This window comes from Dendrobium catenatum, unplaced genomic scaffold (assembly GCF_001605985.2).
Source record: "Dendrobium catenatum unplaced genomic scaffold, ASM160598v2 fragScaff_scaffold_1344, whole genome shotgun sequence".
NCBI classification, from domain to species: Eukaryota; Viridiplantae; Streptophyta; class Magnoliopsida; order Asparagales; family Orchidaceae; genus Dendrobium; species Dendrobium catenatum.
In genome coordinates this window covers 397,498-424,986 of record NW_021319806.1, presented here as the reverse complement: position 1 = coordinate 424,986, position 27,489 = coordinate 397,498, and the positions used below count along the sequence as shown (strand labels likewise).

At 36.4% G+C, this 27,489-nt stretch overlaps 1 protein-coding gene across 1 annotated transcript in view; it reads left to right on the top strand.

Annotated features, from left to right (window-relative positions):
* Positions 1 to 1,488: 1,488 nt before the first annotated feature.
* The window catches only part of LOC110097732 (carotenoid 9,10(9',10')-cleavage dioxygenase 1), a 41,354-nt gene continuing 15,353 nt past the window's right edge, over positions 1,489 to 27,489 (top strand). Inside the window, exons 1-12 of the mRNA XM_020824279.2 lie at positions 1,489 to 1,877; positions 2,101 to 2,171; positions 11,595 to 11,609; positions 14,656 to 14,767; positions 15,077 to 15,176; positions 15,348 to 15,410; positions 15,558 to 15,668; positions 15,743 to 15,927; positions 16,117 to 16,252; positions 21,765 to 21,882; positions 21,961 to 22,062; positions 24,552 to 24,803. Of these exons, the coding sequence (XP_020679938.1) occupies positions 1,599 to 1,877; positions 2,101 to 2,171; positions 11,595 to 11,609; positions 14,656 to 14,767; positions 15,077 to 15,176; positions 15,348 to 15,410; positions 15,558 to 15,668; positions 15,743 to 15,927; positions 16,117 to 16,252; positions 21,765 to 21,882; positions 21,961 to 22,062; positions 24,552 to 24,803 (1,544 nt within the window). The 5' untranslated portion in view covers positions 1,489 to 1,598. The remainder of the gene's footprint in view (positions 1,878 to 2,100; positions 2,172 to 11,594; positions 11,610 to 14,655; positions 14,768 to 15,076; positions 15,177 to 15,347; positions 15,411 to 15,557; positions 15,669 to 15,742; positions 15,928 to 16,116; positions 16,253 to 21,764; positions 21,883 to 21,960; positions 22,063 to 24,551; positions 24,804 to 27,489) is intronic.

Sequence of the window (27,489 nt, the reverse complement as noted above, 5' to 3'; positions counted from 1 at the left end):
CTAAATATTATAAAAAAAACTTAGCAACACTTTCATATTAACAAAAAAAACTATAAAAAAAAAATCCGACAAATCCAACTCTAAGAACTTAGATCTAACAAAAATCTAGCGACTGATACATTTTCACCACACAAAAGCATACATCTAGGGGTGCAAACGAGTTGAGTTGGGCTTGAGTCAGGGGTGTTCGAGTCGATCTCGACTATCAAATATTGAGCTTGACTCGAATGGGAAAATGAGATTGTCGAGTTGCAGTTTGAGCTGCTCGTCCATGTCTGTCATGTCATCAGCATCTGCTTTGGTCGTGCCACCGTCGTTCCCGTCCTCGCCTGATGTGCTGCCTGCGTACGTCGTGCCACCGTCATCCACACCCGACGTGTTGCCTGCGTCTGAGTCCTTCATGCTACTGTCGTTCGCATTCGTTGTGCTGCCCACGCCAGCATTCGTCGTGCTGCCCACGCCAGCATTCGTCGTGCAGCCCGCGTTTGCATTTGTCGTGCCGCCCGCGTTCGGATTTGACGTGTCGCCCGCTTCTGCATTTTGATTTTTTTGCCAGCACAAGCCCTGTGTTTCATTTTCCCACTGTGATTACGCAAGCTGTTTGACGTGCTCGTGAGTCGAGCATAGGACTGTTCAAACTCGACCTCAATAAGCCATAGAGCTCGACTCGCGAGCTTTATAAACTCGGCTCGTCAAACATTTTAACAAGTCGAGACTGAGCCGGCTCACAAGTTGGCTTGACTCGGTTACACCCCACATACATCTAACAAAACTCTAACAAACCCACCCATACATTTTCATCTCACAATACTTCTTTTACACATACTGCAACCTCTCTCCCAACAATCAATATTTCACAAATTTATTCATAGTAAAAAAAAAAAACTTAACCGAAAACAAAAATAAAGAAAGAATATTACAAAAACATGAAAATTTTAAGGGAGATTTACATGCATATCACCTTATACTATTCTATTTACATATTTAACACTTAAAACTTTAATATTACATACATACCACCCTTAGTTCATTTTCATATCAAATATGAGTGGTAGAAATGAAATATATGAGTGATAGGAAAGAAATATGAGTGGTATATTTGATATTAAAATAATATAGGATAGTATGCATGTAATATTAAAGTTTTGGGTGTCTGGAGCAAATCGGACGGAATGGCGAACTCCTTGTGAGCAGAAAGACGAGCTGATGGAGGAAGAAGAGGAAATGGCCAAATGGGGGAAATAAAGAAAGCCGGTCGCCCGTGCTCGGATTAAATTTTTTTTCTTAAAATTGCTGAGGGTCAAAATGGAAGAACGATTGAGTCGACTGAACCAGTCGCAAACTTTAACTTGGATGATTTCTAAATTTTATTTATTTTTATACGATTTTAATTTAAAAAAATTAAAATGAAATTCGTCTTCTTCTTGTGATGTCATGCATCTGTACGTTCGTGTGGCATCTGGCTAAAGCCAACATCATTTGGGTAAAGCGCTTGCCACAAGATCGTCTTCCTTGCCACAAGTTCTTCATCCTTTTAACAGGAATTAGGGAGCTTACAGGGGCCAGCTCTGCAAGGAATCAAAAGGCTGCCCAGAGCCATGGGGGAATTGGCAGCGTCGGCAACTCTGGAGAAGCAGCGACTCACAGAAGAGGAAGAGAAGGCAGCGGACGGGAAGAGCTCGCAAAGCTTAGTTGTTGCGGTGCAGCCAAGACCAAGGAAAGGATTAGTTTCTTCGGCGGTGGATTGGCTCGAGAGAGTCATAGTCTATCTCATGAACGATTCCTCGAAGCCGCTCCACTACCTGGCTGGTAACTTCGCTCCCGTCCGCGACGAAACCCCACCCTCTGTAGCTCTCCCTGTCCACGGATCTCTCCCCGTGAGCTTTTACTTGGCCTCTAATTTTGATTTCTCAAAACAATAGGATTTAATGTCCACAAAATCTGGTCTTGCTAGATTTTAAGCTAAGTCTAAAATAGGATTCAAAACAATCCCACGAATCATTAATGTTTGGCATGTCGAGAGCTGGAGTTATGCAGAGCTGTTTAAATTTGAACCTGTCATCTAATATGAATGATGGAGTTATTGTTCTTTGTTGGCAGGTGTGCTTGAATGGGGAGTTTGTCAGAGTTGGGCCCAATCCAAAGTTTCCTCCTGTTGCTGGATACCATTGGTGATTCCTTAGAGCTGTATTATGAATTTATATTTTATTTTGACTTATTGTTCTAGGATAAAGAAATAATTTTAATGCATAACCATGAAATTCTCTGGGCAGCCCTAAATAGTTGTGGTTAGGTTAAGAACGATGATGATATTTATTGAAATCCCTTAAATTATTGATACATGTTGCCTCCTTCAATGATGGTAGGGTGAAAGACTCTTATCTCCAGTCATCTCTCAATTAAGATAGGATGGTAGGCGAAATAACACTCTTAACAAGAATATTATTCTCCATTAGTGTCACAAGTGAAGCTAAATATTCTATTCTTCATTATTTTATTTTCACATTCTTTATTCTCTTATGTTTTTATCAGTTCTTTGGGTTGACTTATTGGCCATGCTTGATTATTAGATTGGTTAGACTTCAAAGAGTCTTTAGATTTTGCCTGTTGTCTTAGCTATGTAGTCTACGCACTCTCTCTCACATGCCAACCATATCTCATTATTTTTTAGTGAGATCTTGTTCTTTGCCTTCCCTTAGTTTATTTTCTTTTGAGAAAATGATTGAAATAATCCCCAACTATTTTGAGGGACCATTTTGATCCCTCAACTTTTTAAGAGAAATTGAACTTGACGTGACATAGTTTCAAAGCCACTACCTTGCTTATGCTTCTCCATCATCTGACTAGACCCTAAACTTGGCTCATTGAGTTGATGGGACTAGTTGCATCTATTTGTTGTAGAGTCAACCCAATATGCCCAATTAGATGGATAAGGCTATGTCTTGCCTACTAGTCAAGTAATTAGGAGGTCAATCCTAGATGATATCAAGTTATTGAACTAATGAGTCCAACCCAATGGGTTTGTGCCACAAAGTACTAACTTAATAAGACTATCCTCGTTTGTTTTGCTCTTGTTGAATCTATTCCAAATATGTTAAGTGGATTCATATCAAGAGCCCACCAGCTCACCCTAAAAAAGAATTATACAAAATTCTACCTTCTAAGCTATATTAATTATGCATCACCATATTTTATTTTATCCTATTACTAGGCTAACCTATGAGTTTAGCTCCCTATCACATTGCTTTTCAACTTCATTGGATAGTTAAGTTGCCTATCATGCGACCACCCACAGAGGAAAAGGAAATACTTCATCTAACGAGAAAGGTGACGACTTCAAAAATTAAAAAAAGTTTTCATTATATTTATTTCTTTTTTATTTATAATATGTACATATAATGCCATTGACCATTTATATCTGCCAATATGAAAAAAAACCGAACAGATAGAAAAAAAAACTGGCAAGATCTTGGCAACTAGCATAATATTAAGATACTGCCTCAAGTTTCCCCTATGCTAACCAATGAGCTCTAGTTTACTCTTCCTCCAGTCATGTCACATGCCCTCTCAAAGTCATTTTCACCTTTCACACTTGATATGGCTCCACCATTTTTTTCTTCTTGGCGACGACGACAACTTTGAAGAGTTGTAAGCCCCATCTACATTTGAGAGAGTGCCAACATGCTAGTTATTGGTTAGTTTTGTAAGGTCTAGATTCCTTTATGCTATTAGCTCTCAAATGTCATTTCGAGGGTAAATGACATTCCACAATTGACTACAGGAAAAATAATCATTTTAGTGGATTTTTTCATTAAAAATATTAAATTTTCATCATAAAAGAAGATTTTTGATGGATTTCTGACGGACAATGATTCAATGCTAAAAGCCATGTAGAGAACCATATTAACTTAATTTTTTCATCGAAAAACATTTGATAAAGTCTCAATTGAAGATTTCTTGAGAGTTCTAGAAATGAAAGCAGTCAATAATGCTTATATTCAAGTTATTTAGGATATTTATATATGAGCTGTTACTTTTGTTCAAACACTAGTTTGGCCAAGTGTTTTTCTATTTTAGTTGGATAGGCTTTAAAAGAATTAGCTTTAAGGCTATATTTTTTCGCTTTTTTCATGGATGTTCTTATTAGACATTTGTAAAAGGATGTACCTTTGTTTATGCTTTTTGCTAATAATATTCTTCTTATTGATAAGATTATAGAGGGTGTTGATAAAAAACTTGAATTATGGAGGTGAACTTGAGAGTCTGAATAATTTCGTTTGATTATATCTAAAATTGAATACACGGAGTGTAATTTTAGCAATAATAAATCTAGTAGTGGGATTGTGACATTGGGTGATCAAGTTATTAAAAAGAGTGCATGTTTTTAGATATCTCATATTAATTGTTGAAAACAATAGTGAAATAGATGAGGATGTTATTAGTAGAAGTCAAGTTGGATGGTTGAAGTGGAGGAACACATTGGGCCTATTGTGTAATAGAAAAGTACTACTCAAATTTAAGGGAACATTTTATAGGATGGTGGTGAGACATGCAATGCTTTATGGCGTAGAATATTGGCCATTAAAAGAGAAGCATAAAATTAAGTGTTGCCGAGATGAGATTGCTCAGGTGGATGAGTGGCTTCACACATAGAGATAGAATGCAAAACGAGTATATATATGAAAAGGTTGAATAGCTCCAGTGGCAAATATAAACCAGAGAGTCTCCTTCAATGGTTTGGTCACATAAATTGTCGGCCTTCTGATGACTCTATTAAGAGGGTCGATGTGTTAGATTTAGCCTATATTAAGTGTGGGCCTCCGAAGGAGCACCGCTCGCGGGGGTTCGAATGCAGAGGGTACGGCCGCACTATCCCGTAGGACAAAACGATCGTAGGCCTCTACGCTCGACACGAACGGGTCGATGGGAGGGCAGATTGGCTCAACCTATTATGCCCATGTCTGGGCAAAATCGAGGTCAACATTAAGAAAGGTAGATGTAAGTATTAAAAATATCCTTTTTTTAAGTAGATTTAATTGAGAATTTGACTTTTAATATAATATAATGGAGAAAAAAGATTCATATAGCCGACCTCACATAGTGGGATAAAGACTTTTTGTTGCTTGAAAACATTTTCAACAGATTACTAGTGAAATGGTTGTTGGAAATATTGACAGCTGAAAACTGTTGAAAATTAGATGTTCTAGTGACTTTATCAGTGGGAAAAGGTTGCTGAAAATATTGGCGGCCGATTGGCGTCTGATTGGCGTGTATGTAATTCTAGCGATTTTATTTGTGGAAAAAGGACTCTGGAAATACCGCCTGGGGCCAATGAGGCAAACCATCCGCCGGTATTTTTGGTGGCCTTTATCCATCGGTGGAGTGGTCGTAATTGTTCCAACGACCGTTTTAGCCATTTTTTTTGGTCATTTCCAACCGGCTATCCATTAGAAAACTGCTTGAAACTTATAGGAAAGTTAATGCCATCATCTTTTGGTATTAGAAGTTACATTCCTGCAAGTACATTTACTTTGACGCTACTTCTTATTTGGTGGCATTGTAGGCTTTGCTACCGGCATAACCCAAGCTAGAAGGTTGAAACTTCAGGGTATTTGTTGATAACTTTTTCACTTCGATTTCCATTGGAACCTCTTGCAAGATGACACCTATTCTTTGTTGAATCCTGTGTATTGAATGCCAACGTGCATTTCAGTAAACAGTGTAAACATAGAAGAAGTATACAACACAGAGAAGAGAATGTAACACTAGGCTTTTATTGTGGCATAAACTAGTGTATATATACATAGGTGCAAGCAGATAATGAAAAGACTAAACTACCCTAGGTAGTTACATAAAGTGAAAAGAGTTGTTGACGAGCAGAGAAGGTGACAACAAGCCCTATAGATCGACATAATAGTGGTTGCGGTCTGCAGCTTGAAGAATATTCTTATCATTGTATCTCAAGTTGATGGGCGGAACGACCATTAACTTGTTGCGAAGAGTATGAAGTCTTGTTGTTGATAGTGACTTTGTAAAGATATCTGCAACTTGATCTAATGTGGATATGTGATGAATATCAAGATGCTTAGCTTGAATGCAATCACGAATGAAGTGATGATCGATCTCTATAGTAAGGGTGTCAATTTCAGGTCGGTTCGGGTCGAACCCAAACTGACCCGGCACTATTCGGGTCAACCCGAACCCTACCCGTTTTTGAAAACGGGCCGGTTTTTCGGACCTGAACCTGACTTGCTTTAGGTCCGAGTCAACCTGACACAACCCGAATGACCCATTTCCAACAAAAAAATTATTAGTTTTCGAGTCCAAAAATGGGTCAATATTCACTTTTCGGGTAAAAAACGGGTTAAAAAGGGTCAATCTCGGGTTACCGAGACAAAATCGGGTTTTCGGGTAAAAAATGAGTCAATTTCTGGTCAAAGGGTCAACCCGAATCCTACCTGATTTTTGAAACGGGTCAAAATGTTGAACCCGAGCCTAACCCATTTCGGGTTCGGGTTGGCCCAAACCCGAAATTTTCAGGTTGGGTTCGAGTCGGGTTTTCGGGTTGTGTCAAATATTGATACCCCTACTCTGCATGCTTGTTGCGGGCATGAAATATCAGATTGCAGGTTACGGACATAGCCGAAACTTTATCACAAAATATGAGAGTTGTATTAAGCTGAATGTGGAAGCCCCGATAGAGGCGGCGAATCCAAATTAGATAAGTTGCAGTAGCGATAAGATAGTGGTACTCAGCTTCCATGGAGGATCTTGCAACCGTGGATTATTTTTTTACGTACTAAGTGATGAGAGCTTGCCCAAGATAAATATAATAACTTGTAGTGGATTTGCGATCTATAGAGTCACCAACCCAACCTGAATCAGAAAAGGCAGAGAGATGGAGCTTGGTTTTTGGTAGGAAAAAACCATAGTATAGCGTGACTTGCAAATAGCAAAGTGCCCGTTTAAGGAGTTGAAAATGTATAAGTAGTGGCTGATGCATATGTTAGCATAGTTTATTTAAAGCAAAGGCGATGTCCGGTCTTGTGGAAGACCAAGTATTTTAATGAACCGACAAGATGGCGGAAAAGTGCAGGTTGGTTGAACGGAAGTTGTAATGTTGGATCAGAGGGTAATTTAGATGGGAGAGGAGTAGTTAACGGTTTGCATGTAATTATATCAACATTGGATAGGATTTCTTGGATGTAGGATTTATGGGATAGGTGATATCCAGTAAGATGTCGAGTAATATCAATGTCAAGAAAACATGAGAGTTGGCCATCATTGCATGTTTTAAATTTAAGTTGAAGTTTGTGAATAAGAGAAGAGATGAAGGTTTAGTCATTGCAAGTGATTAGTATATCATCAACATAGATAAAGATAGATACACAAATGTTTTCTTTGTGAAGTAGGAAAAAGAAAGGGTTAGCGGAACTGACTGTAAAAGCTTGAGTAGTGAGGTAGGAGGATAGCATGGCAAACCATAAGCGAGGGGCTTGTTTGAGGCCATAAATGGCTTTGTGGAGAAGGCATACATGATGTGGGTTATGGGGATATTGAAATCCTTGAGGTTGGGTCATGTAGATACTTTCGTCAAGTTTGCCGTGAAGAAAGACGTTGACTACATCTAGTTGAAGTATTGGCCAATTATGGTGGAGTGCAACAATGAGGAAGAGACGAATTGTAGGAAATTTAACGACGGGGCTAAAGGTTTCGTGGTAGTTGACACCGTATTCTTGTTTGAAACTTTGTGCAACAAGGTGAGCTTTATGGCGAGCAATGGAGCCATCAGCGAGGCGTTTAATTTTGTAAATCCATTTGCAATTGATAATTTGTTGATTAGTGGGAGGTGGCATAAGTGACTAGGTGCCTTGTGCTTGAAGTGCACAAAATTCTGCGGACATGGAAGTGCCCCATTTAGGGAATTTGCTAGTAGCCATATAGCAGGTATGAGTGGACTGAACAGTGTGATGAAGATCAAGAATGATGCATGGTTTAAGGGAATCTGTGTGAAGGTGAGTAACCATGGGGTGATGAGGTTGTGTAACTGGTGGAGGAGGGAGTTGAGAGGAGGAGCTTGGGAACATTGGGGAATTTGTGGAAGACACAGAGATTATAGGTGAGGCGAAATAATTGGTGGATGATGTTGTAGAATATATATGTGGAGCAGAATTGGTAGGAGGAGGTGTTTTGGTAATTGGGGAATTTATAAGAGGGAAAAGGGGTGCAACAGATGTGGTTTGAGGGGTGGCAGCATGGGGTGTGTGGAAATACATGGAAAGTTTGTTTCATCGAAAGTAACATGACGAGAGACATGTATTTTTCCAGCGGTGGGATTATAGCACTTATAACCTTTTTATTGAATAGCATAGCCTAGGAAAATGCAAGGGGTAGAGCTGGGTGCTAATTGGCGAGGAGCATAGGGTTAAGCCTAGGGAAACAATGATATCCAAATGTGCGAAGCTGAGTTTACAAAGGTGGAGTAAGGTAGAGGAGCTCATATGGAGATTTAGAGAAGGTGGCGGCAAGCACTGTAGATCAGTAGAGCAGTGGTCGCAGTTTGTCAGCTTTAAGGCAGAGGTAGTGGAGCTGAAATAGCCGAAATATTCTTAACATTCTTGGTATTTCCCTTTCCCCCTTGTTCCTTAAGCGATTGACGACTTGGCGTGAGTTTAATTTATCCTATAGCGGACATGGAAAATGTTTTGAGGAATTGATTGTTCAAGGCCTCATTTTCCGACATACCTAATCTAGTTACCACCATTAGGCTTTTCTTTATGCAATGTTTTCTTAGTATGGTTACTTGATTGGCCATCTTAGGGATGGCAAAACAATATGCCAATATTAGGTCACTTATAGCCACCAAATCTCTTTCATCGTCACTACTTCTGTCGAACTATCCCCATCATATCCTAGTGCCTTTACTGATGGTGGCACTGCTAGATATATCTCTCGCTATTGGAAAATGAACCATTGGAGCAATTTCTAGAAGCTCATAAATTATCTCGTTAGTATTGAAGAACTTGACCGCTACCAAACCCAAAACCAATCCCAATAACTTTACATGTCAAGTTCAGGTGGTAAAAAATTGGTCACCTTTGTCATTTCAAAAAATTATACTTATAGCATTTAAAATAAGAGAATTTATAAAACCTAATTTTTTATATGCATTCAAGGTTATACACATGTTAGACAACTGGCACCTTTAAAGAAGTCATTGCCAAGCTCTTTGGATCAGTTAAACCTGGCGGCTCAATCCAAAAGAAACTCCAATAACTTTACATGTCAATCCCTCCAACTATTGGCCCAACCAAACAAGAGACTTTTTGGTTTTCCCTTAACTCCAACTTTTTTTGGATTGAAATATTTGTTGCCCAAACTGTCCTCTTAGCGCACCTCATGATTCTAGATGCTCTTCGTGAACTGATTTATGGCCAACCCAACTGCCGTTAACCTTAACAAATCATCTTTCAAGCTTATAGCTTAATCTGGATCACTCTACCAACCAATGTTCATGGCCTTCACCAGGGGCCTTTAGCTTATTGGTGATATTCCGACCATTGGTCACCTTATCCAATCAATGCCTTTCGGTTCTTAACCCAATGAAACCTTTGTGGTCCTCATCGGACAGCCCTCAATCTGCTTTTCCAACTTCCGGTCAATATATGATGCCTTGTTGGCTCAATTACCACGACTCCTCTAATGTCGCCCTGCATACTTTTAGTAATAACCCAATCCTTTGTAACTCCTCCAAAGATGCAACACCCATCTATTTTCCAGCCAGCAGGTCCCATTGAGAGCTTTCTTTGCCAGCGAGCCTTCGGCTTCCCATTATCTTAAGGTCATTGCCTTGTGCTTGTCAATGCTAAAAACTTTAGAGATTGAAATCCTATTTGCAACACCACTGGTGCTCTAGATCACCAATCAGACCATCAACATTAGGTCTGATACACATCACTCACTTTTGAGCTTGCCAGGGCACAATCCATCTGATAACTATTAGGAGTTGACACATGTCCTCTATGCATTAATGTCTATTGCTAAAGGGAAAAAGTTATCCTATGGGGCTGTTTGGTAGCATCCTGGATTTGATTTAAATAGGATTTCATAAATCCTCTAAATCTGGATTTCGAAAATCCTGAGAGGCTTAAATCCTGAAAACTGTTTGGTAACATTCATGATAAATCCTCTTAAATCTCATGTGATTGTTTGGCTATAGAGCATGATTTACTGAGCGGATTCTTCCTCTAGTACCATGGATTTCGTAAATCCGGCAAAATACAGGATTTCGGAAATCCGGGATTTAGAGCGAATCGGCCGAATTTTCCGTCTATGGAGGATTTCGTTTGCCGTGAGATTTGGTTTTGCATTTTAGGCCGTTTGGCTGGATTTCGCTCAAATCCAGCCTAAATCCTTCTACCAAACAGCCCCTATATCTTTTTAGATGATTACAATGTCCTTTTGAAGAGTCAATAAGTGGCTTTATTCCTCTTTAATATGTCTAACCAAGAACCTAGTAGATCATCATGCCACTGGTGAGATTGAACTTAATGTATAAGATGATTCAACTCTCTTCACTTCTCTTCTCCTTTGTACTTCAAGTGTCGAGTCTTACCCCAAGATGAAGTGGATCTTCTCCATACATTGTACCTTTATCTCTTTTTCATAATAGAATTCTATCCCTTACTACACCGTGGATATAAGCTACAAAGCCGAACAATGTAAGTCTCTTGTATTAATATGCATTCATAGTGAAATTCTACCCCTTATAGTGTACTGCTATGATGCACAGACACGAACACGGCGACACAAACACGACACGGACACGTGACACGTCAATTATTAAAAATATAGGACACGGTATTATAGTTTTTATATTTTAAAAATAGTGTATAAAAATTGAATAAGTAGAATTTCAAAAATAATTTAGAAATAATAAATCATTTAACTAGAATTTCTGCTTAAAATGATTAATATTAGGATATCGAGAGTCGGACGTCTATGCAGTTTATTAGTTATCGAGAGATGAGATGTCAAGAGTCCGGAATTGATGTTATGCAATAAATATTGGGCATCAATATTAAGAGGGTGTTATCATCGATATTGAGAGGGTGATTGATTTAGTGTTGTGGATAAGAAATAAGAAGTTTAATTTTTATATTTTAAATAAGTAAAAATTTTAAATACATGAAATTATATTTTTAAAAATTCATAAAATATTTAAGATACGCGTGTCCAATTTGTATTTAATATTTTTTTTAATTGGACACGTTTTCGGTGTATCTGACACGTGTTGGAGGAGTGTTGGACGTGTGTCTTGTTGGATACGGTGTCGGACATTGCACGCCTCTTTGAGGAGAAGTGTCGGTGCATCAATTGGTGTACTGTAATCTCATAGTGGAATTCTATCCCTTCTGCCTGTTACTTCTGAGGTGTTTTGACAGTTAGAGTGAGATGTATACTTAATGTGCTATATAAAAGGACTTGCTAAAAGGGACTAGTGGATGCATTAGTGGTGCTTAAATATATTTGTAAGTTATACGCTCTACAGATGCAAACAAACTTACAAAACATTCTTTTGGTTCATTTGGCAGGTTTGACGGAGATGGGTATGTGCTCCAATCATCTTACTTCCAAAGAATTTGCACGAACTTTCATTTAATAGGTTCTGTTTTTGTGCATTCTTTATTTGAACTACATGTCATACTGGATATTTCTTACTTTTGAACTTTGCTTTACATTTTGGATTTCATCTGTTAGTAGATTGAACTGAAAAAAAGCCTGAAGAAGATGGAATGTCTTAATTCTTCAGATTCGGCAGTGGAACAATCGAACAAGTTTCTTCTTGTTATGATGACATATTCGTGCTCTTTATTATTTTGAAATCTGGTCATTATTCAAGCTTTATTAGTTTCTCTGTTTTATTTCTCTACTCAGTTTTGAAACAGGTGAAATGATTTGACATACGAGGTCAAATGAGCCATACCTGCAAGAACAATAAATGGTTGCAGAATGCATGTGTGTGTCCTATATGCATTGTTGAGATCGCCAACACTAGCAATTTTGCTTGTAGATTGAGATGGCAATACTACCACTCGATAGTGGAGGACCCTCCCCTACAAACAAGCGCAATCATAAAAAACCACCTGAGATTGGTGAAAGGTGGATGTGATGCAAGGACAATGGTTCTTTTACGAATATTTCCAAGAAGTCGTAGTGAATACAAAGGGTCCCTGTAAATACACACGAGCCGCTTGTGCATAACAACAGTGGGTAATCGTAAGTACAACGAACCCTTGTGGACATAAGTACATATATCACCTACAACAGTGGTGATTGAGATGCTACAAAGGTCGTCAGATATGAAGACAACTCGATGTACGAAAAAGGACACTTGGCAGAATGGAGGGGATGTTTGAGTAAATTCTAATTAAACTTCATGGTGTTTCAAAATTTCTTCTTGATCCTGCACTTAAGAAGAAAACAGTGCTTGCATCTACAAATATAAAAAACAATAAGTCAACTATACTAAAGATCCTGAAAGGAGTTCTTTCCAAAGCAGCGATCATTAATTTCAAAGTCCAGAAGGACCCTCCCGGTGAATGAAAAAAGGGAGTGTCCATTAGAACAATGAAATATCTCATTGCAATCGGGTGACAACGCTATGATTCAACTATATCCAGAAGCAGGAGACTCGTTAGTGCACTACAATCCACTTGCAGAAAGCAATAAGCAATGCACGATAGTCTGCATGTACAAAGCAGCAAACAACTCAATCTAAAAGTTGCTACGTCACGCTACATGATCCGCAACATCTGTGCAAGCGGACAGAAGGCGTCTCTAAATATGTCCAAAATACCCCGGTACATGCATCGTAGTTTGTATACACATAGGTACACAAGGGGTAAATGCAATCACAACACCTGCATGGGTCCTGGTGAGCGTGTTATTGGTACACATATGACGTCTAGGGATGCTGCGCGGGTTTATAAATGAACGTAGTTCGAGCCCGCTCCTTCTATGCAGGTAGATAGGAGTTGACACGGGTCGAACTATTAAACAGATATATGGTCCGGATATCGACCGGAATATTTATTTTATACGTTCATATAAAGCCTTCAAGGCCTTCAACAAAGAAAAATTCATTAATAAAACCATGAAGCTTAGGGACCTGATCCTTTGTCGAGTAGCAGACAGGGTTGACTCTAATTAATGAAATTCCTGAATGACCCCAGTCACCCCGATGATGGCCATGTTGAATGCAAATCCCAACCGGAGGGGTCCATTTCAAGATATTCAAAATGTCACCCAAATGCCCATCAAAACTCCACTTCAATTCCCAAAATCTTAAAAATATGAATATTTAAAGATTGAAATTCGACCATTAAATCACTTAAAGCAAAATCTATTCGCTCTCCGCAACGGTTTGCCAGGGTGGACAAATTAAAATTTACTTCAGCTCACATAGAGCTAATGCCTAGTCGAAAATATCACTTGGATCCATTCTCAAACAATCTCCTGCCAGTAAGGACGTGGTATGTGTCCTCTAACCTGCGGTTTTGCCGCCAAATGGCACCGCAGGATAAACGGTTATGACCCGGGGCCCTCTGAACCGAGTGATTTTGTCGTCAAATGGCACCACGAAATACTGGTTATGGCCAGAGCCAATACGATCCTTAATGACATCAAATCCTTGAGATATGAATCAATAGGATATGATCGATAGGGTACAAAGCCCTCTGTTAGCTAAGGTGGATTCAAATTTGTCCCCTTAGGCAAATATCCACCCTAGGTCTACGAGGTCCCCTTGGACAAAGCAACCTATGGCTGCCGACAAGGATCCTTCTGTCAGGTTGGGTCGACTACCTCCTCTGACTAAGTAGACCAAGGATCACGATGGCCCGGAACGACGGAACCATGGGATCTTGATCGGGTCCATCATCCATTCCCCCACCATCCACTTTAAGTATAAGATGGTGAAATTTTCAATTTTAAATATCAAACCTTCAAATTCTCAACCATTTCCAAGCTCTTCAACTCTCAAACCCATGCTGCTACTATATTCCAGATAACATGTATTTATACGTATCTGATTGATGACTATCCTTAATCGAAAGTTCTCTATCGTTATTGGGAGGGGTAATTAACTATAGGGGCTTGCGCCTATAGGAAATCAGAACTCAGATCATAAAGTCCTCGCAAAATGAGGGAGAAATCTCTGGGTAGTGTCTTATCTACAAACCCATCTGCCTTCCAAAATTTACCCCGGAACTTAATTCTGTTAAAACTCCCCCGAAGAAAAAAAAAACAACAGCGGGCGGAGGCCGGGGCCGAATTTTCGGAGCCCACAACCAGGACCCTTAGATCTATTTGGAATCAATAAGGTTAGCTCCAACTTCTAGATCATATGCATGATCAAAAACATTGTGTAGGGGATGTTAGTATGATTATACAAATCAATGCATTTGGTTTTAGCATTAATGCATTAACTTTATTGAAGTTTATTATGTGATATAGTAGACCCGCATTGGGAAGTAACTACCAGAATCTGTTTGATTGCTTTTTGAAGATTAACGTATTTTAAGATTTCATGTCTTTAGGAAATAAGTGAATATTAATTGTTTTTTTTTAATTAATTTTTGATAACCACCGCAGAATGATTCATGGTCTGCGTATCAAAGAAGGAAAAGCAACTTATGTTTCTAGGTATGTTAAGACGTCCAAGCTTAAGCAAGAAGAATATTTTGGAGGAGCAAAATTTATGAAGGTAAATTCTGAAATCCTAAAAATGGATCTTCTTCATCCTTTTCTTCCTATTGTTCTATTGAGTTCCGAGGAGCAGTTTACATAATGCAATCAGAAAGATCTAATTTCTGGTTAGTTCATTCCAAATTTAAACCATAAATAATTATGAAATCGGTATGTTTCATTTTAATTTCTTTGCTGTACTTAAAAGATGCACCTATGATAAGTATTATTTTCAATTTATTCAAAATTTTGTGCACCAAATTGTGACTTTTTTCCATATCAAGGTGAAATTTTTGCAAAACTTATGATGGTGCTTCTGTTCCTCTAGATTGGAGACCTCAAAGGATTATTTGGTCTATTTATGGTTCAGATGCAACTTCTTAGGGTAAAACTCAAAGTACTGGATGCTTCATATGGAACAGGAACAGGTGGGTTAATATGCTTCTTGTTGATCGCATGATGTGAGGTTGGTTAGTAAGATATTATGTAATTGTAGATTTTCACACTGTTCATCAGAATTCATGACGGGGTTGCTCAAATGTTGTTTTAGAACTACGCTAATGCTTTTGTGATTCACCAAGTTATCTTATATTATTCAGGCAATACTGCTCTGATTTACCATCATGGTAAACTTTTGGCTTTGTCCGAAGCTGATAAACCTTGTAAGCATTATAAAGACTCTGTAACCTGTCTTATCTGTTTGGCACTTCAAAACTCATTGGTTGTTATATCTGAATTGCTCGTTGAATTGTTGGGAGTTTCAGAACTTGATCTATATGGAATTAGCAGTTGTTATTTGCATCTTGCAGATGTTATCAAAGTCTTAGAAGATGGAGACCTGCAAACTCTTGGAATGCAGGATTATGATAAGAGGCTTGCACACTCATTTACTGCTCATCCAAAAGTTGATCCATTCACTGGTAAGAATGATACTATAGCCCCCTTAATTTTCATTGGCAGAGTTAATGCTCATCCTCTATTTTGTTGGATGCAGATGAGATGTTTACATTTGGTTATTCGCAAACATCACCATATGTTACTTATCGTGTCATTACAAAGGATGGTGTTATGCACAATCCAGTGCCAATAACAATTCCAGAACCTATTATGATGCATGACTTTGCCATCACCGAGAATTATGCAATTTTCATGGACCTTCCTTTGTATTTCCGACCAAAGGTGATTAAGTTCCAATATGACCCTTATATGTTTTTTAATTAGAAAATTTGCTTTTCATTTAACTAGGAGCTGGATTGATAGAAAGTCTCTTTTGTTCAAATTACTTGCCTTCTTTAAGATTTGCTACAAAGCAATATTGTAACTTTTTTTAATAGTTATAAATTCCCAAGAATTTTGCCCTTTTTTTAGGAAATGGTGAAGGGAAAGTTGATATTTACATTTGATCCTACAAAGAGAGCAAAATTTGGTGTGCTTCCACGATATGCTAAAGATGAACAACTGATTAGATGGTTTGATCTTCCTAATTGCTTCATATTCCATAATGGTAATTCTGATGAATTTGCCAAGGTGTTAATTTTATTTCTGACGGAGCTAGCAATTTATATGTTATCACTCATGCATAGAGAAACTTATTTATAGGTTCATAAATTTTGGAATTCAATGTATACATTTACTTTTAAATTTTTTATACAACTTCTCTTCTTGCCTTTTGAAAATACTATTATTTTGTCTCTTTTATTTGAGTAGAGTAACATTGAGCCCCACACATGGATAGACATGGATGGAGAACTGATTTTAGAAATACCTGCACAGCCACCCGTCCCCACCTACCCAAATGTCATAATGCCTATTTTTTATTTTTTATTTAGTCATAATGCCTATGGTCCATCCTAGGAATGTAGAAGGCACGGAACTGTCTCATATGTAAAAGGTGAACATGTCTTTGCAAAACTTTAGAAGTAATAGACCTGCAAGTTAAAGAGTAGGTGGAACTTTGGGGACTTTTAATATGTGGATTTAGCTTTGTATTTTTATCGATTACCTTTTTTGCATGAATATTAGTTTGACCAAAGTACAATATGAGAAAGATTCAGGAGTTCCTTTGAACCAGCTGTTAACTTAATGTGAAACCCTCCATTATAGGGTCCTAAAATGATGGACAAAACACTGTAAATCTAAAATTCCTATGGGATAGTAAGAGGCGTGAGCTTGTTCAATTAACATGCTCAATTACAGACACTTATCCTATGAAATACTCTATTTTTTCTATGCTCTGAACATGTACATTAACCTATGAAATACTGTTTTTGAAAATTACATCTTCCTTTTTCTAGATGTAATCGGTGCAATGACTAAAGTTGACGTTATTTCTTCTCTATATGCGTATGATTTTTTCAGATCAGGTCTATTGGTCATTGACCTTCCGCACCTTTTTGTTTGTTCAATTATTATTTGATGGTTGTCCTTCTTCAATATCTAATTTTGCAATTAGTCAAGTTGATCTACTTTCTGCTCTATGTTTGTTTGTTATTATCAGATCTAGCCACATTTGTCTTTGAACCTGGAACCTTGATTAATTCTTCTAATTATTTAACTCCTGGTAATTTGGCATATAGTATGAACTTGGATCTTGATTATGAGGTAAGCATCATTGTATGATTTGCTTAAGGGCACGAGTGACGCAGGGTTATATTTCTAAATACAACTAATGTAATGTGTAATATGCTTTCATGCAAAACGATTGATGATTCGTAAATCATAAGTAACCAATTAATTCAATGATACATTTTCTTTAGATGAAAATAGGCAATATTAGAGTTTAAGGCCATTTGATAATGAAATGGTCGAGAATATTTAAGAATTTTAATAAGAAATTGAAAATAAATAAAATCAATGAGCAATTCAAATTAACTCATACATATTATATTTTCATTGTGTTACTTTTTTTATCAAGAGCAATAAATGAGCCAATAATAATTTATATTGATAAAATAGAATAAGGAATCTTAATTTTAAATTTCCAAATATCCATGCAAATCTCATTGCCCAAAACAGAACTCGCAAAAAATAGGCGCAGGAACCACAAACTTGCTTGCATTTTTGAGGTGGGAGCAATCATTGCGTCATTTAACCGTTTAAACCAAAGATAAGTCCAAGTTATTGATGCCCAATAGAGAGCAGTTGTCTTATAGTGAACTGCATGCCTACACAACCCGCAAGTCATACCCCATCACAGCCCTTTGCTTTTTTAATGAATAAATCTAAAACCGGCACTTGATAACAATCCCAATAGTAGTCCAAACAATACAAACTCTTAATATGCTAAGAAGATGAAGATATACTGCTATCCATCATAATCTTCTCAATTTATTTTGTGGGAATTAGTCTAAAGCAAATCAAGATTGAAAGTCTTTTAACCAAATAAACTAACCTAATGTTAAAAAAATAAAATATAACCTTTCTATGCATGTCCACAAAACAGAAATAACAAATATATGAATTAATTAATGGAAAGGAAAATAAATAATTGCATAAAAATTAATATTGTATGTGTTGTTTATGTGATTTTCTTTAAAATGCCCAACATGGACAAATTTTTCTCCAACAAATTTACCTTAATACCAAGGTTTTAAAAACCAAATCGGCCAACTAGTTCAAATTTTCTTGATAATATGGTTACAACCAATGGTTGAATAAGTAAACTAATTGCGGTTTAGATAAACCCCCGGTTCTTATCTTTTGATCAATCTATCAACTTTTATTTTTATTCAAATGACAAATATAAATAATTTAGACTTAAAAAAATTATTTAAATTCATTAACTCTAACTTAACCTTGTAACTCCTAAAATTCCTTGATTTGTGAGTGTTGTTGTATTAAATAATGTCCACTATAACTTGCAATATATTTATATAATTTGATTCACAAAGTTTCAAGGATTGTTTGAATTCTGCTTATGGCTACAAAAGAGTAGTTACTTAAATATTGGAGGCATTTAATTTTAAAATAATAGAAGATATTTCTTTATGTCCCATGTTTCATTAAGTACTTATCTTTATTTTTATCACATATTTGCATCATTATGATGACATTTATGTAATTTTTAAATAAATTTAATATTTATTGTTAAATCATAGCCATCCGTTGACTCTTGATCTCATGGCCCACATGGGGATCCCCCTTGGCTCTTGATCCCATGTCCAACATGGGGATCCATGGGAGGCTTACCTGGATCACACCAATCTCCTTACAGATTTCGTTGGCTGATTTAGGAAGGATTATGTTAGGGCAATTATATATTATTCCGTGATTATTTATTTCCTTATTAAGATATCTTGTATAGATCTATAAATAGGGATAACTTTGTCCAATAAAATTAAGCCTTTTCCCCCTCCAATTCTATGATTTTAACATGGTATTATAGCCTTTATTGTCGTTGCCGGACTTTTGAGATTTTTCCCCTACTATCGTGCCTTCATTATCGGCCTTGCCTTGTTGTTGCTATCATATCTATAACCAATGCAGCCTTCATTGCTTCCCTCCTTGATATTGCCTTCATCGTTACCTTTTGTCACTGCAATGTCTAAAGCAAATTCCTCTCAAAGCTTTAATCAAATAGAGGACTCTATGATGCACTAAGGAAGAAGAGGCCTCCAAAATATGCAACCTTTCTTTCGCTTAAATGGGAAGAATTACTTGAAGTGGCCTCAATTTGAGAAGCCCTACTTGAAAGGAAAATGACAGATGAATCATCTCCTTGGAGTAGGACCACAAGAAGGAGATCTTAATTTTTGGGCATGGGATGAAGCGGACTTCATGATTATGTTATGGCTGTAGAATTCTATGACTCCATAAATTAATGATACTTTTATTTTCCTGTGTACTACAAAGGACATGGGATGATGCCAGACAAACATTCTCAAAAGTTTGAGATGCTACTCAAGTCTTAGAGATTAAGGTCAAGGTGAGAAGCACAAAACAAGGAAGCAAGATCGTGATTGAATATACCACTCTCCTTCAAGGATTGTGGTAAGAACTTGATCATTACAGATGTATAGAAACCAAGTGTCCAAAAGATGATGCTATTATGAAAAGCTTTATTGAGAGAGAGTGTATAACTTTCTTTAAGGATTAAATGCAGAGTTTTACTAGGTTAGAGTTCAGATCCTTGACAAAGAGGAGACATCTTCACTAAATGAGAATATTTCTCTCATTTGTGCTGAGGAAAGCCGACGGGGGGTAATGTTAGAATCAAAGGCAGTAGAAGGTTCAACAATGGTGAAAATCAAAGAGGCGCTATGGAAAGAAAGAGGCAGGGAATTTTCAAAATCTAAAAACAAAGACTCCCTTTAGTGCAGCTATTGCAAGAAATCAAGACACAAAAGAAACCTGTTGGAAGTTACATGGAAAGCCCCAAGTAAGGAGTGAAATCAAAGAAGCGGACAAAAGGGGACATCACAAGCTAACACTACAATAAGTTAGCCCAACCCAGAACACAATCCATCTTCAGAGAGCTCAACAAAGAAGATATTGATAAACTAAATCAACTCCTGTTATTCCTTAAAAAATGACCCGCATCTTCTTCTCTTGCACTTTCAAGTGTCCTATATCTATTGGATTAAGTGTCTCTAAAAATCATTTGAAAGGTTTATGGATTTTTAACTCAGGAGCCACAGATCACATGAAACACTCTATTACCCACTTCATCAACTACACCTCTTGCCTGAGTGATAAGAAAATCATCATTGCTGATGGTTCAATTACCATAATAGCTGGCCAAGGGCATACCCCTATCTCCCTCTCTTACTCTCAAAAACATTCTTTACGTACCTCAATTATCCACAAACTTAATCTCCATACAAAAACATACTAGTGATCATAATTGCCAAGTCCTATTTAACCCTACTTGTTTATTTCAGGACCGGGGATTGAGAAAAAAGATTGGACTTACTAAGAAGAAAGATGGACTGTGCTACCTGAAAGAGCTGAACAAATCCGATATTATCAATAATGACTATTCTATTTTAATCCTATTTAATAAAAAATTTACTATTTGACTTCATCATTTTAGATTAAGACATCCATCTTTTGATGTCTTAAAAAATATGTATTTAAAACTTTTTTATGAGTTAAAAATGAATCCTCTCATTATGAAATTTGTGAGTTAGCCAACCATAAACAAGTTTCTTTTTCAAACAAAATTGAGAGATGTCATACTCTCTTCTAACTTATTCATAGTGATGAAAAAATCAAATAATTGATCTGCCCTAAAACTTTTCTAGGATCATACGAATGTAATTTTGAATATTTAAATAATCACATTGTGGTGTTCTAGAATCATAATTTATCCTATCATGTTTAAATTGAATCATTTATCATTACTTTTACCTAATTAATATGCTCCACATTTAACCAACATAATGGTAAAATCGTATGCTCTAATAAAAGTCAATTGAATTCTGGATGACTTATGGTCATATTTTCTATCGCAACTAATATGATGTATACTTTCATGTAAAGAAAAATTGAGGATTCACATATTGCAACTAATCAATTAATTTGATGGCTGACTTTCTTTGAATGAAAACATGGATACTATAGTTTAAATCAATTGATAATGAGATGATTGAAAATATTCGAGAATTTTATTAATTTGGAACCAAATAATATCGAAGAGCAAATCAAATTAATTTCCATAAATTAGATTTCCAACATGGCTCTTTTAGATTAAAATCAAGAGCATCAAACAAGTCAATAATAATTTATATAAATGAAATAGATCAATGAACAAAATTATTGAACCGAGAAAAAATTATGCCTCATGTCGGTTATACGTAGATGAATTAGATCCTAAAGGTAATAATTATTCCACCAAGTACTTGAAATGAATAGCCTGAAGAACATTGAACATCAAATATCAACTACTTGCACTACATTGACAAGGAATTCTTGTCGTGACCTTGTGAGCATGCTTGTTTGTTTATAGGGCATGCTCATTTTTTCTCCGTATGCTTTATCGGTGTAACTTCTGTAATATTTTTCAACGTCCTTATCAGCAAATGCCTGGGAGGAAGGTGATGAAGTTGTTCTTATTACTTGTCGACTTGAGAATCCTGATTTGGACATGGTCAACGGAGCTGTAAAAGATAAACTAGAAAATTTTACAAATCAATTGTACGTTTCCATACTTATTTTAATGTTGCTTTGCCATATCCTTTTGTTCTCCCTTCTGATTTTAACCTGTTATTCCAGATATGAGATGAGGTTTAATCTGAAAACGGGTGCAGCTACTCAGAAGGAATTGTCAGCACCTGCAGTGGATTTTCCGAGGATTAATGAGAACTACACTGGCAGGTGATTTTTGAATGTAGATGCCGAGGAAGAAATGTCCCAGCTAATCATCTATATTAATTTTTTGTGCACTTTTTTCCATCAAGTGTGCTTCAAATCTGTAGGCTTTTGGATCTTGCGTTAGTAATTAGAATTGGAGCATGGTTCAATACTAAAAAGAAATCCTGAAGTTTCCATTGCAGTTGATAATGAATATGTTGAATAACAACACTAGGTAATACATAAAAGTGACTTGAACAACTTATAATACAAACCTATAATTTCCTTAACGCACCTTGCCTGCTTGAGTTCTAAAATACTTGCTAATGCAATTTTAGTTTAAGTAGAAAAAATAAATGTATTGTGAATTTGAATCTGACTATAAAATCCAGGGATCATCGTAATTTGTAATAGAACTATTCATTCATCAAAATGAATCTAAGCAAGAATTAACAAACTTTTTCAATAAAGGGATCTAATTATCATGAGATCTCTGAAGGTATTATCACACAATATAAAGCCCTTCCATAGATCTGAGATCACAACTAGTTCTTAGGGAAAGATCTAATAAGAATTTTCAAAGTGTTTCAAATTTGATACCGTGATGCTGCTGTTACTGTTGTCGCCTTGTGCTAATGTTGCTATTGCTTTTGTCGGACTTCACTTTTCCTACTTTTATCTCCTCATTATTGTTGATTTTAACTTTCCACCTTTGTTGAATTAAGCCTCATTTGTGCAGCAGTGCCTTCCTATGTTAATCATTTTATCCCATAGATCCCTAGACTTATTCACTCCCCTCCCACTTTTTACACCCTCATCTTTTTGCTCATTTGTATGATAGTGATGATTGCAAAACAATAGGATATTGGAGTCAACTTTGAAACCTAAATGGAAATTTAAACTTAATAAAAGTCATAGATCAATAATAAATAAATAAATAAGTCATTGATCAATATCAAATTGACCCCAACTAATTTAAGTCTTATATCTAACAAGACAGTCTTTTGGATCAAAACAGGAATAAGGTCAACTCAATTTGAAACTAAGTTATTTGCAATCCTCTATAGAGTAGGTCAGAAGTTCGAGTCTGGGAGAGTATGCATTGATCATGGCAATTTATCAAACAATATTGGAGTTTAACCTTAGTGTAACCAAGCGGCTTAGTCCCTATCTTCTAAATTGGAGCTCAGGAGTTTGATTTTTTTGCAGATTGTAAATTGAGGTAAGCAATTTGTGAAAAAATGAGTGCGCTAGCCTACTATCACAAGCTAACAAAAAAGCACAAGCTTTCAAGGGAGAAGCTAGTAAAGCACTACAAACATAATGACCATCCAGTGAAGAATGAAAGAGTTGAAGTAAACAAAGAGAACAATGCAAGTGTAATTCTGCTAAGCAATGATGAGTTTACAAATGTGTGTAAGAGGATAGTACATTTCTTGAGCTTCATAGTTATATATCCAAGCCCCACTAGGATTCTTTTTCATATAGAAGTTGGGTCCATAAAAGTTGCAAGAAGGTTTCAAAAGAAAAATTCTTCTGACTGGAAGCTAGTGCGAAGAGACCAAAGCAAATAACAGTACAACAAATCACCTTTTAATGGAAAGAAAAGGGATGGTGTGATCCTGAGGATTGCGATGTTTTAGACTTTTCTAAGTTCTCTTCTCTTTTTAGTTTCGCTTACAACTCAATATAAAGCTTGGTGGTTATAGCAGAAACTATGTAATAAGAGTGTATCAAAAAGACTAGAGAATATTATAAAATTGAATTTTATCAATTATGCCATATGAATTTAAATTTTGGGTAACTCATGAGTCACTAAGTCTGAGTGTCACAAAAAATGATAACATAAAGTTAAAGTTTGGCAATGTGGAAGGGTTAGAAAAGATAGATGGGCTATGAATATATATATATATATAAAATATAAATGGAAGTTATGCAAATGGACTTGCAAAAAGCATACTAAACCCTTTGTAATTGTAGGACCCAGTTTAACAAATGGAGTACTTAACAATAGGACTAAGCAAAAATTATAGTTGATTCATAAAATTGACCCAATATAGTTTGGATAAGGCTAATGATGATGGTGATGATATCTAAATCCCTTTAAAAGGCCTTAAAGCAGGAGTAAAGCATGACCCTTTGATTGAATCCCATGAAAAAGCTCAAATGCCGTTACTTAGATTTGTAAAACTGTTTTCATGAAATTTTCAGTATGGGAGACTCACCTAAAAATAAAAATGACCCCCATTAAACGAAAAAATAATTTCCACTTATTCCTGTAGGAGAAACTGAAAGCCATTACTAACTTATATTGATTTTTGCAATTTATTCAATGCAAACTACTTATTGGTAAAGAATAGGAAGTCGTTTGGCTTCCTTCTACCAAAAGAAATGTCCAAGGATTATATGTATTGGCTTTGTAATTCTCATGGTTAATCTTGGATTTTTTTATTTTTATTTTTTATGCTTGTATTTATTCCTAGAATGATTTTGTTGATATTTTGTGAATTCAGGAAACAGAGATATGTCTATGGCACCATCCTTGACAGTGTTGCAAAGGTGAAAGGCATTGTAAAATTTGATCTGCATGCTAAGCCTGAAGCTGGGAAAAAAAACCTTGAGGTTGGTGGAAATGTGCTAGGCATTTTTGACTTAGGACCAGGAATATTTGGGTCAGAGGCAGTATTTGTGCCTCGTGAAGCTGGGATCAGAATTGAAGAGGATGATGGCTACTTGATCTTCTTTGTACACGATGAAAGCACTGGGTACTCTCTCTCTCTCTCTCTCCCTCCCTCCTCGCCACCCCGCAGCCATCTCTCTTTCTTTCTCTGCAGGTCAATGTAGAATGACTATTAGAAACTTTGGAATCAGATTTTCACCATTTCCATGCTATTTGTGGCCCAGTTGGTAATATCCAGTGTACTCAGCTTATCCACCGCGTGATTGTACCGTTACCACATTGGGAGATATTTCTCAGTTTAGTTTTTGAATCCATCAATAGGTGTTGGAAGCTTGATGCAATAATGTTGTCCTATTTAAAACTATTTAGCACTTTTCCAGGCTCATTTGGCAAACTGGTTTTTGAAGGTGTGACTGCATGCCTGTATTATTGTGTTTCTACGGTAATAAATTATGCTGCATGCTTGAAGGGGATTTTGATGAACTTTTTCTCAACTTGGGCTTAGCATTCGTACTGTCACTTCATGCTTTTCAGCTTTCAAAGGCCATATTCTGAAACGAATTAAATAATTTGAGCTAAATTTCCTGCAGAATGAATGAGTGTTTAGCCTTCTTCAAGTGGAAGTATGGTTTGGGTGTCATCATGACAATAATGTTAAGTTACATGAGAGTATTAGGTTTAGTCCTCCCATATTGGGCAACTGAAAAATATGTTAAGTGTAAACATGCTAAGTCCATGCTAAGTTTTCCTATTTTGGTTGGATTACATCAAGGATCAGCCTTAAGTCCATATCTTTTTGCATTAGTCATGGATGTTCTCACTAGACATTTACAAGAGGATGTACCGTGGTGTATGCTTTTTGCTGATGATATTCTTCTTGTTGATAAGACTAGAGAGGGAGTTGAAGGTAAACTCGAATTATGGAGGTCATCTTTAGAGTCTAAAGGTTTTCACTTGAGTCGTTCTAAAACTAAATATATGGAGTGTAATTTTAGTAGCAATAGACCTAGTGATGGGATTGTGACTTTGGGCGATCAAGTCCTTAATAAGAGTACACATTTTAGATATTTTGGATCTATTGTTTAAAGTGATGGTGAAATTGATTGGGATATTATCAGCAGAATTCAAGTTGAATGGTTGAAGTGGAGGAATGCATTGGACTTATTGTGCGATAGAAAAGTCCCCCTCAAACTTAAGGAAAAATTCTATAAGATGGTGGTGAGACCTGCAATGCTTTATGGTGCCGAATGTTAGCCATTAAAAGAGAAGCATAAAACTAAGTTAAGTGTTGCAGAGATGAGGATGCTTAGGTGAATGAGTGGCTTGACCCTTAGAGATAGGATACGAAGTGAGCATATACGTGAAAAGGTTGGAGTAGCTCCAGTGGAAGATAAGATTAGAGAGAGTCGCCTTAGATGGTTTGGTCACATTAAACAGAGGCCTTCCGATGACCTGGTTAGGAAAGTTGAGGTATTAGATTTGACTTATGTTAAGAAAGGTAGAAGTAAACCTAAAAATACTTGGTTAGAAAATATTAGAAATGATCTTTCTATATTAGATTTAAATGAGAATTTGATTTTTAACCGGACACAATGGAAAAAAAGGATTCATGTAGCCGACCCCATGTAGTGGGACAAAGGCTTGATGTTGTTGTTGTTGTTGTTATTGTTGTGTAAACATGCTAAGTGATTCACTTTTACTCATTGGTTTTTTTTTTTTAGTTGAAAATGGGTTTTGACCATGAGTGTATTTTGCCCAACTTGTATTCATTTTGGTCCAAACTCTCTTCGAAGTAGAGCTGATGGTTTAATTGGGATCAAATAGTTCATGTTTATGGCTGATTATGTGGGTCTTTGCTGCTTTCTATTATTGTTAAGCAAAAGCTCAAGAGTATGTGACTGATCACTATGAAAGGAACACCCCCTTTGTAACCCCAAAAATCTTGCATATCCTGAAACTTGGCGATATCCAGGTATCACGCTTCATAATCAAATACAATGATTCTTCAAATACCTCTTGAGAACGTCCTTGATCATATCATTCTAGGAGGCCTTGGGATAACTCTCGATCTAGAGGTGTCCTTCGATATCCTCTCAGCCCCATCTTTAGCTTTGCTCTTGGTAAACTGATGCTACTTTGAAGCAAATACAACAAATTAGATAAGAAGAAATTGCAAGAACTCAAGTATGGGGCTGATTTTTTATTACTCCTCCCAATGTTTAAAATTATGCAATGGGGTATTGAGGCTTTTTTTGTTCATGAGACAAGGCGTAAGCCTCAAAATCAAAAAATTGCGTAAAGTGATAATAAATATCAAAAGTGATTTTTTATATAATATCTAAATAATATGTTAAATGATGACATACTAACTTTCTATTGAATTATGAATTAACAAATTGACATATATTTGAAATAAAAAAATTGCACAAGATCTAAAGTGACAAGTAATAAATTGTGTGAAATAGAATTAAAATCCAAATATTTTAAAAACAAAACAATATTAAATATAGAAATTGCATAAAATTATCATAGAACATTAAGTTCAACTCCAAATTTTCTTTTTTCTCAATTATTTACTCATTTATATTTAATTCTTAATGAAAGCTGAAATAGTTGGCAACAACTTAGGAATTATTTGCATTGTCATCACTGAGTTGATCTTTATCTGAGTTATTGCATAATAAATTGCGTGATTTATGTTAGTTTTAACAAAAAAAAGTATACAAATATGGTGAGGCATAAGCCTCACGCTAGTCAGCCAAGATGAGATG